This window comes from Agelaius phoeniceus, chromosome 36, assembly GCF_051311805.1.
Source record: "Agelaius phoeniceus isolate bAgePho1 chromosome 36, bAgePho1.hap1, whole genome shotgun sequence".
NCBI lineage: Eukaryota > Metazoa > Chordata > Aves > Passeriformes > Icteridae > Agelaius > Agelaius phoeniceus.
In genome coordinates, this window is record NC_135300.1 from 412,998 (window position 1) to 424,391 (window position 11,394).

General features: G+C 59.4%; 1 protein-coding gene across 1 annotated transcript in view; it reads left to right on the forward strand.

The window, feature by feature from the left end:
- Positions 1 to 10,861, forward strand: part of SUPT5H (SPT5 homolog, DSIF elongation factor subunit) — a 31,876-nt gene extending 21,015 nt beyond the window's left edge. Inside the window, 11 exon segments of the mRNA XM_077193121.1 lie at positions 55 to 159; positions 1,044 to 1,146; positions 1,430 to 1,557; positions 3,460 to 3,565; positions 4,834 to 4,992; positions 7,477 to 7,535; positions 7,538 to 7,644; positions 8,406 to 8,447; positions 8,449 to 8,613; positions 10,156 to 10,251; positions 10,439 to 10,861. Of these exon segments, the coding sequence (XP_077049236.1) occupies positions 55 to 159; positions 1,044 to 1,146; positions 1,430 to 1,557; positions 3,460 to 3,565; positions 4,834 to 4,992; positions 7,477 to 7,535; positions 7,538 to 7,644; positions 8,406 to 8,447; positions 8,449 to 8,613; positions 10,156 to 10,251; positions 10,439 to 10,582 (1,214 nt within the window). The 3' untranslated portion in view covers positions 10,583 to 10,861.
- Positions 10,862 to 11,394: the final 533 nt, after the last annotated feature.

The following is an 11,394-nucleotide window of genomic DNA, read 5'->3' on the forward strand; positions in this document are numbered from 1 at the left end:
GGGGTGCTGGGGACCCTCGGGGACCCCTCTGAGCCCCCCGTGCCCCCTCCCCAGGGCAGAGGGGCGGATTCGGGGCCGGGGGGCTGAGCCGGGGCCGCGGCCGGCGCGACAACGACCTCATCGGGCAGACGGTGCGCATCTCCCAGGGGCCCTACAAAGGTGGGTCTGGGGTCCTCCCCGAGCCCCAAAACACCCTCGGGGGCACCCAGAAACACCCTCAGGGGCTCCCCGAACCCCAAAAACCCCCTTGGGACCCTCCCTGAACCCCCAGAAACCCCCTTGGGACCCTCCCCGAGCCCCAAAACACCCTCAGGGGGGCTCCCTGAACCCCAAAACCCCCTTGGGACCCTCCCCAGAGCCCCAAAACCCCCTTGGGACCCTCCCTGAACCCCAGAAATGCCCTTGGGACCCTCCCCAAAGCTCCAAAACCCCCTCAGGGGGGCTCCCAGAAACCCCAGAAACGCCCTCGGGGGGTCCCCAAACCCCCTTGGGACCCTCCCTGAACCCCAAAACCCCCTCAGGGGGCCTCCCTGCGCCCCAAAACCCCCTCGGGGGCACCCAGAAACCCCTTTGGGACCCTCCCCAAACCCCAGAAACGCCCTTGGGACCCTCCCCGAACCCCAAAACCCCCTTGGGACCCTCCCCGAACCCCAAAACCCCCTTGGACCCTCCCCGAACCCCAGAAACCCCATTGGGACCCTCCCCAAAGCTCCAAAACCCCCTCGGGGGCTCCCTAAACCCCCTCGGGGGCTCCCCAAACCCCCTTGGGACCTCCCCGAACCCCAGAAACCCCATTGGGACCCTCCCCAAAGCTCCAAAACCCCCTCAGGGGCACCCAGAAACACCCTCGGGGGCTCCCCAAACCCCAAAACCCCCTCGGGGGCTCCCGAACCCCAGAAACCCCCTCGGGACCCTTCCCGAACCCCAGAAACGCCCTTGGGACCCTCCCCGAACCCCAGAAACGCCCTCGGGGGCTCCCCAAACCCCCTTGGGGCTCCCAGAAACCCCCTCGGGGGCTCCCCTGAGCCCCCCAATTCCCCCAGGGTACATCGGGGTGGTGAAGGACGCCACGGAGTCGACGGCGCGTGTGGAGCTGCACTCGACGTGCCAGACCATCTCTGTGGACAGGCAGAGACTGACCACAGTGTGAGTGACCCTGGGGACACCTTGGGGACACCTTGGGGACACCCTGGGGACACCCCTGGGGCTGGGGGTGGCCCCTAAAGGGGTCTCTGACACCCCTGAGAGGGTCCTGGAGCCACGCCCTGTGTCACCCTCCCTGTGTCACCTCCTTCTGTCCCCATAGAGGGTCCCAGTGCCCCGGGGGTCTCACCTGTGTCACCCCCCCTGTGTGACCCCTGTGTGACCCCTGTGTGACCCCTGTGTGACCCCTGTGTGACCCCCGTGTGACCCCGTTGTGTCCCCACAGGGGCTCGCGGCGCCCCGGGGGCCTCACCTCGGCCTACGGGAGGACCCCGATGTACGGATCCCAAACCCCCATGTACGGCTCGGGGTCCAGAACGCCCATGTACGGCTCACAGACGCCTCTGCATGATGGTGAGTGGGACATGGGACATTGGGGACATTGGGGACATCATTGGGGACATGGGACACTGGGGACATCATTGGGGACACTGGGGACATCATTGGGGACACTGGGGACATTGGGGACATCAATAGGGACAGCCCATGTACGGCTCGGGGTCCAGAACGCCCATGTACGGCTCACAGACGCCTCTGCACGATGGTGAGTGACACTGGGGACATTGGGGACATCATTGGGGACATTGGGGACATCACTGGGGACACTGGGGACAGCCCATGTACGGCTCGGGGTCCAGAACACCCATGTACGGCTCACAGACGCCTCTGCATGATGGTGAGTGGGACATGGGACATCATTGGGGACATTGGGGACACTGGGGACACTGGGGACATCAATAGGGACAGCCCATGTACGGCTCACAGACGCCCCTGCATGATGGTGAGTGACACTGGGGACATTGGGGACATCATTGGTGACACTGGGGACATTGGGGACATCATTGGGGACATTGGGGACATCAATAGGGACAGCCCATGTACGGCTCACAGACCCCCCCTGCATGATGGTGAGTGACACTGGGGACATCATTGGGGACATCATTGGGGACACTGGGGACTTCAATGGGGACATTGGGGACATCAATGGGGACAGCCCATGTACGGCTCACAGACGCCTCTGCATGATGGTGAGTGGGACATGGGGACAATGGGGACATTGGGGACATCATTGGGGACATTGGGGACACTGGGGACACTGGGGACATCATTGGGGACACTGGGGACACTGGGGACATCATTGGGGACAGCCCATATACGGCTCACAGACGCCTCTGCACGACGGTGAGTGACACTGGGGACATCATTGGGGACATCATTGGGGACATTGGGGACATCAATAGGGACAGCCCATGTACGGCTCACAGACCCCCCTGCATGATAGTGAGTGACACTGGGGACATTGGGGACATCACTGGGGACACTGGGGACATCATTGGGGACATTGGGGACATCATTGGGGACACTGGGAACACTGGGGACATCAATAGGGACAGCCCATGTACGGCTCACAGACGCCTCTGCATGATGGTGAGTGACACTGGGGACATCATTGGGGACATTGGGGACATTGGGGACATCATTGGGGACAGCCCATGTACGGCTCGGGGTCCAGAACGCCCATGTACGGCTCACAGACCCCCCTGCATGATGGTGAGTGGGACATGGGACATTGGGGACATCAATGGGGACACTGGGGACATCATTGGGGGACACTGGGGACATCACTGGGGACATCAATGGGGACAGCCCATGTACGGCTCACAGACCCCCCTGCACGATGGTGAGTGGGACATGGGGACACTGGGGACACTGGGGACACTGGGGACATCATTGGGGACACTGGGGACATCACTGGGGACACTGGGGACACTGGGGACATCACTGGGGACAGGCAGGTGACAATAATGGGGACATTGGGGACACTGGGGACATTGGGGACAGCCAGGTGACAATAATGGGGACACTGGGGACACTGGGGGCAGCCAGGTGACAATAATGGGGACATTGGGGACACTGGGGACACTGGGGACAGCCAGGTGACAATAATGGGGACACTGGGGACATTGGGGACATTGGGGACAGGCAGGTGACAATTTTGGGGACATTGGGGACACTGGGGACATCATTGGGACACTGGGGACATCAATGGGGACAGCCAGGTGACAATAATGGGGACACTGGGGACACTGGGGACATTGGGGACAGCCAGGTGACAATAATGGGGACACTGGGGACAGGCAGGTGACAATAATGGGGACACTGGGGACACTGGGGACAGCCAGGTGACAATAATGGGGACATTGGGGACATTGGGACAGGCAGGTGACAATTTCGGGGTGTCCCCCCCCCCCCCAGGGAGCCGCACCCCCCACTATGGCTCGCAGACCCCCCTGCACGACGGGAGCCGGACCCCGGCCCAGAGCGGGGCCTGGGACCCCAACAACCCCAACACGCCCAGCAGGTGAGACCCCTCCCCAAAATATCCCAAAATAACCCCAAAATAACCCAAAATATCCCCAAAATAACCCAACAACCCCAACACGCCCTCCAGGTGAGACCCCTCCTCAAAATATCCCAAAATATCCCAAAATAACCTTAAAATAACCCAACAACCCCAACACGCCCAGCAGGTGAGACCCTGCCCAAAATATCCCAAAATAACCTTAAAATAACCCAAAATATCCCCAAAATATCCCAACACACCCAGCAGGTGAGACCCTGCCCAAAATTAACCAAAATATCCCCAAAATATCCAAAATAACCCCAAAATAACCCAACAACCCCAACACACCCAGCAGGTGAGACCCTGCCCAAAATAACCCAAAATATCCCAAAATATCCCCAGAATAACCCAACAACCCCAACACGCCCTCCAGGTGAGACCGCTCCTCAAATTAACCAAAATATCCCAAAATAACCTTAAAATAACCCAACAACCCAACACGCCCAGCAGGTGAGACCCTGCCCAAAATATCCCAAAATAACCTTAAAATAACCCAAAATATCCCCAAAATATCCCCAGAATAACCCAACAACCCCAACACGCCCAGCAGGTGAGACCCCTCCTCAAATTAACCAAAATATCCCAAAATAACCCCAAAATAACCCAACAACCCCAACACGCCCAGCAGGTGAGACCCCTCCCCAAAATATCCCAAAATAACCCAAAATAACCCCAAAATAACCCAACAACCCCAACACGCCCAGCAGGTGAGACCCCTCCTCAAATTAACCAAAATATCCCAAAATAACCCCAAAATATCCCCAAAATATCCCCAAAATAACCCAACAACCCCAACACACTCTCCAGGTGAGACCCCTCCTCAAATTAACCAAAATATCCCCAAAATGTCCCCAAAATAACCCAAACTGGGGGGTCTCTCTCTCTCTGGGGCCGGGTTCCCATTTTGGGGACCCCTCCCCAAATTTTCCTCTCTCTGTCTCTGGGGCCGGGTTCCCATTTTCGGGCCCCCTCCCCAATTTCCCCCCAATCCGGGGGTCTCTTTCTCTCTCTGGGGCCGGGTTCCCATTTTTGGGGACCCCTCCCCAATTTTCCCCCCAATCCGGGGGTCTCTGTTTCTCTCTCTGGGGCCGGGTTCCCATTTCGGGGCCCCCTCCCCAATTTCCTCTCTGGGGCCGGGTTCCCATTTCGGGGCCCCCTCCCCAATTTCCTCTCTGGGGCCGGGTTCCTGTTTCCGGGGCCCCCCTCCCCACTTTCCCCCTCCCCAGGGCGGACGAGGATTTCGAGTACGGCTTCGAGGACGAGCCCACGCCGTCGCCCCAGGGCTACGGGGGCACCCCCAACCCGCAGACCCCGGGGTACCCCGACCCCGCGTCGCCCCAAGTCAGCCAGCCCTACAACCCCCAGACCCCCGGAACACCTGCCATGTGAGTGAAATTACCCAAAATCACCCGAAATTACCCCAAAATCACTCCCAAAATCCCCTTCAAAATCCCCTTCAAAATCACCCCAAAAACCCCCAAAATCACCCCAAAATCACCCCAAATCCCCCCGAGTCAGCCAGCCCTACAACCCCCAGACCCCCGGAACGCCCGCCATGTGAGTGGGGACCCCAAAATCACCCCAAAATCACCCCCAAAATCCCCTTCAAAATCACCCCAAAAATCACCCAAAAATACCCCAAAATCACCCCCAAAATCCCCTTCAAAATCCCCCCGAGTCAGCCAGCCCTACAACCCCCAGACCCCCGGAACGCCTGCCATGTGAGTGAAATTACCCAAAATCACCCGAAAATCACCCAAAATCCCCCCCCAAAATCCCCCCGAGTCAGCCAGCCCTACAACCCCCAGACCCCTGGAACACCTGCCATGTGAGTGGGGACCCCAAAATCACCCTAAATTACCCCAAAATCACCCCGAGTCAGCCAGCCCTACAACCCCAGACCCCCGGAACACCCGCCATGTGAGTGAAATCACCCAAAATCACCCTAAATTACCCCAAAATCACCCCCAAAATCCCCTTCAAAATCCCCTTCAAAATCACCCAAATCCCCCGAGTCAGCCAGCCCTACAACCCCCAGACCCCGGGCACGCCCGCCATGTGAGTGAAATCACCCAAAATCACCCCAAAATCACCCCAAAAAACCCCTGAAATCACCCCCAAAATCCCCTTCAAAATTACCCAAAATCACCCCAAAATCACCCCAAAAAACCCCCGAGTCAGCCAGCCCTACAATCCCCAGACCCCTGGAACGCCTGCCATGTGAGTGAAATTACCCAAAATCACCCGAAATTACCCCAAAATCACCCCCAAAATCCCCTTCAAAATCCCCTTCAAAATCACCCAAAATCACCCCAAAAAACCCCCAAAATCCCCTTCAAAATCACCTCAAAATCACCCAAAATCCCCCCGAGTCAGCCAGCCCTACAACCCTCAGACCCCCGGAACGCCCGCCATGTGAGTGAAATTACCCAAAATCACCCAAAATCACCCCAAAATCACCCCGAGTCAGCCAGCCCTACAACCCCAGACCCCCGGAACGCCTGCCATGTGAGTGAAATCACCCAAAATCACCCGAAATTACCCAAAATCACCCCAAAATCCCCTTCAAAATCCCTTCAAAATCACCCCAAAATCACCTTCAAAATCACCCCAAAATCCCCCCGAGTCAGCCAGCCCTACAACCCCCAGACCCCCGGAATACCTGCCATGTGAGTGAAATTACCCAAAATCACCCGAAATTACCCCAAAATCCCCCCGAGTCAGCCAGCCCTACAACCCCCAGACCCCCGGAACGCCCGCCATGTGAGTGAAATCACCCAAAATCACCCCAAATTACCTCATACAACCCCCAGACCCCTGGAACGCCCGCCATGTGAGTGAAATTACCCAAAATCACCCGAAATCACCCCAAAATCACCCCAAAATTCTCCCCAAAATCCCCCAAAACCGGCCGGGTGGGGGGGTGGGAGGGAAGGGGGCGAATGGTCCTGGGGACCCCAAAATGGGGTTTGGAGTTTGGGGGTCCCCAAAATGGGGCCTGGGGGGTGGGGGACACCAAAACCTCCCTGAGGGGGAGAAACGGCTCCTGGGGGCTCCAGGTGTGCCCAGGTGTGAGCCAGGTGTGACCTGGGTGTGCCCTGGGTGTGCCCAGGTGTGAGCCAGGTGTGCCCTGGGTGTGACCCCGGGTGTTACCCAGGTGTGCCCAGGTGTGACCCTGGGTGTGCCCTCACCTGTGCCGTTACCTGTGCCCAGGTGTGAGTCCAGGTGTGGCCCTGGGAATGCCCTGGGTGTTACCCAGGTGTGAGCCCAGGTGTGCCCTCACCTGCCCTCACCTGTGCTCAGGTGTGAGCCAGGTGTGAGTCCAGGTGTGAGCCCGGGCATGCCCTGGGTATTACCCAGGTGTGAGCCCGGGTGTGCCCTGGGTGTGCCTCACCTGTGCTCACCTGCCCCCACCTGTGCCCAGGTGTTACCCAGGTGTGCCCCAGGTGTGCCCTCACCTGTACCCAGGTGTGAGCCCTGGGTGTGTGCTCACCTGTGCCCAGGTGTGAGCCCGGGTGTAACCCAGGTGTGCCTCACCTGCGGCTCACCTGTGCTCACCTGTGCCCAGGTGTGAGTCCAGGTGTGGCCCTGGAATGCCCTGGATGTTACCCAGGTGTGAGCCCTGGGTGTGCCCCAGGTGTGCCCTCACCTGTGCCCAGGTGTGAGCCCAGGTGTGAGCCCTGGGTATGCCCTGGGTGTGACCCAGATGTGACCCAGGTGTGCCCCAGGTGTGCCCTGGGTATGCCCTGGTGTGACCCAGGTGTGCCTCACCTGTGCCCACACCTGTGCCCACCTGTGCCCTCACCTGTGCCCTCACCTGTGCCCACCTGTGCCCGCACCTGTGCCCACCTTTGCTCACCTGTCCCCAGGTACAACACGGAGCAATTCTCGCCCTACGCCGTCCCCTCCCCCCAGGGCTCCTACCAGCCAGCCCCTCCCCCCAGAGCTACCACCAGGTGGCGCCGAGCCCGGTCGGGTACCAGAACACGCACTCACCTGCGAGCTACCACCCCACGCCCTCACCTATGGCCTACCAGGTACCCAAAATACCCCAAATTCACCCCAAAATGACCCCGACCCCGAAAAACCCCGCCCAAAAAACCCCGCCCCAAAAAACCCCAAAAATCCCCACCCAAACCCCACCCAAACCCCACCCAAACCCACTCACCTGCGAGCTACCACCCACGCCCTCACCTATGGCCTACCAGGTACCCAAAATACACTGAATTCACCCCAAAATAACCCTGACCCCGAAAAACCCCGCCCCGAAAAACCCCGCCCCAAAAAACCCAAAAAACCCCACCCAAACCCCACCCAAACCCCACCCAAACCCCACAAACCCCACCCAAACCACACTCACCTGCGAGCTACCACCCCACGCCCTCACCTATGGCCTACCAGGTACCCAAAATACCCAAAATTCACCCCAAAATGACCCTGACCCCGAAAAACCCCGCCCTGAAAAACCCCGACCCAAAAAACCCCAAAAAATCCATAAACCTGCCCAGAACACGCACTCACCTGCGAGCTACCACCCCACGCCCTCACTATGGCCTACCAGGTACCCAAAATACACCGAATTCACCCCAAAATGATCCTGACCCCGAAAAACCCCGCCCCGAAAAACCCCGACCCAAAAAACCCCACCCAAACCCCACAAACCCCACCCAAACCCCGCCCAAACCCCACCCAAACCCCACCCAAACCCCACCAAACCCCCATATAGCCCCCCCAAACCCCATTGAAACCCCCCCAGACCCCCTTTAATCCCCCTAACCCTGTCCCCATTGCCCCCCAGGCCAGCCCCAGCCCCAGCCCCGTGGGTTACAGCCCCATGACCCCCCGGCGCCCCCTCCCCGGGCGGGTACAACCCCCACACGCCCGGCTCGGGCATCGAGGCGGGCGCGGGCGGGGACTGGGTGACCACGGACATCCAGGTGAAGGTCAGGGACTCGTACCTGGACAGCGCCGCCGTGGGCCAGACCGGCGTCATCCGCAGCGTCACGGTACCTGGGCAGGGTCACGGGGGGATTTGGGGGGTCACAGGGGGATTTGGGGGGTCACAAAGGGGGTTTGGGGGGGTCTGGAGGGGCTGGATCGCCATGGAGATCCAGGTGAAGGTCAGGGACTCGTACCTGGACAGCGCCGCCGTGGGCCAGACCGGCGTCATCCGCAGCGTCACGGTACCTGGGCAGGGGCCACGGGGGGATTTGGGGGGTCACAGAGGGGATTTGGGGGGTCACAAAGGGCATTTGGGGGGATTTGGGGGGGTCACAAGGGGGATTTGGGGGGTCACAGAGGGGATTTGGGGGTCACAGAGAGGGTTTGGGGGGTCTGGGTGACCACAGAGATCCAGGTGAAGGTCAGGGACTTGTACCTGAGACAGCACCAGGTATGTGGGCAGGGGTCTGGGGGGGTCACAGGGGGGCTTTGGGGGTCACAGGGGGGGTTTGGGGGGGATTAAAGGGGGTCTGGGGGCGCTGGGTGACCACGGAGATGCAGGTGAGGTCTGGGACTCGTACCTGGGACAGCACCAGGTACCTGGGGAGGGGGTTTGGGGGGATTTGGGGGGTCACAAAGGGGGTTTGGGGGGTCACAGGGGGGATTTGGGGGTCACAGGGGGGGTTTGGGGGTCACAGAGAGGGTTTGGGGGGGTCTGGGTGACCACAGAGATGCAGGTGAAGGTCAGGGACTCGTACCTGAGACAGCACCAGGTATGTGGGCAGGGGTCTGGGGGGGTCACAGGGGGGCTTTGGGGGGTCACAGAGGGGATTTGGGGGGGTCACAAAGGGGATTTGGGGGTCACAGAGGGGGTTTGGGGGCATTTTGGGTTCACAGGGGGGATTAAAGGGGGTTTGGGGGCACTGGGTGACCACGGAGATCCAGGTGAAGTCAGGGACTCGTACCTGGGACAGCACCAGGTACCTGGGGAGGGGATTTTGGGGTTTTTTTTGGAGGGATTTTGGGGGGATTTTTGGAGGATTTTCTGGGGGAATTTTGCGGGATTTTTTGGGGGTTTTCTGGCGGGATTTTGGGGATTTTTTGGGGGGGATTTTGGGGATTTTTGGGGGGGATTTTGGGGGGATTTCTGGAGGGATTTTGGGAGTTTTTTGAGGGGATTTTGGGGAGTTTTTTGGGGCATTTTGGGGGGGTTTTCTGGGGGATTTTGGGGAGGTCACAGAGGGGATTTTGGGGGGTTTTCTGGGGGATTTTCAGAAGTTTTTTGGGGGGATTTTGGGGGTTTTTTTGGGGGGTTTTCTGGGGGATTTTGGGAGGGTCACAGAGGGGATTTTGGGGGTTTTTTTTGGGGGGGATTTTGGGGGGTTTTCTGGGGCGATTTTGGGGTTTTTTTGGGGGGGATTTTTGGGGGATTTTGGCAGGTCAACAGAGGGGATTTTGGGGGTTTTTTTAGGGGGATTTAGGGGGTTTTTTTGAGGGGATTTTGGGGGGTTTTCTGGGGCGCTTTTGGGGTTTTTTTGGTGGGATTTTGGTGGGGTTTTTGTGGGTATTTTCGGGGGTCCCCAAGGCTGACCCCATCCCCGTTGCAGGGCGGGATGTGCTCGGTGTACCTGAAGGACAGCGAGAAGGTGGTCAGCGTGTCCAGCGAGCACCTGGAGCCCGTCACGCCCACCAAGAGCAACAAGGTGGGACCCCACACACACCTGGGGACCCCAAATCCCCTCGGAGCCCCCCAAATCCCCCCTAAATTCCCTTCTGAGCCCCCCAAATCCCCCCTAAATTCCCTTCTGAGCCCCCCAAATCCCCTCTAGGAGCCCCCCTAACCCCTCTGGGACCCTTCTGAACCCCCCCAAATCCCTTTTTGCCCCTCAGGTGAAGGTGATCCTGGGCGAGGACCGCGAGGCCACCGGGATCCTGCTGAGCATCGACGGCGAGGACGGCATCGTGCGCATGGACCTGGAGGAGCAGCTCAAGATCCTCAACCTGCGCTTCCTGGGCAAGCTGCTCGAGGCCTGAGCGCCCCCAGGACCCCAGACCCATTTAGCCCCTTTTTACCGCTTTTTTCGGCCCTTTTTTTCCCCCCTTTTTTTGCCCCTTCTAGCCCATTTTCTGCCCTTTTTCCCCCATTTTTTGCCCTTTTTTCACTCCTTTTTTTCCCCCCGGTTTTTGGCCCTTTTTCTGCCCCTTTTCGCTCATTTTTCGCTCCTTTATTGCCCCTTTTTCTGCCCCGTTTCTGCTCTCCCCTCGTTGCTGTTTCTGGTTTTTGGTGTTGAATAAAGAATTGGGAGCGCAGCACTTGGAGTTTTGGGGTCAATTTCGGGGGATTCGGGGCAAGTCTTGGGGCCAGTTTGGCGGGATTTGGGCTGCTTTTGGGACAAGTTTTGGGGGAGGTTTTGGGGGAAATTTGGGCTGATTTCCAGGCCCATTTTGGGGGATTTCAGGCTGGTTTCCAGGCCCATTTTCGGGCCAGTTTTTGGGGGTTTGGGGCGTGTTTCAAGGCCCATTTTGGGGCCAGTTTCAGGGGATTTGGGGATGCTTTCAGAGCCCATTTTGGGGCCAGTTTGGGGATCTTGGGGTCCATTTTGGGGCCGGTTTGGGGATTTCGGGGCCGCTCTCGGGGTCCTGACGCCGCCATTGCCCCGGCCCCGCCTCCGCTCCTTCCCGCCTTCGCGCCCCTTCCGCCAGCGCGCGCTCTGATTGGCTGCCGCGCCTCTGGCCCCGCCTCCCCCACACCCGCATTGGCCGCCGGCCGCGCCGCCATTGGCCAAACCCCTCCCCGCCCCGCCCGTCTCCCTCACCTCTCGCCTCTGATTGGCTCTCCCGTTGCC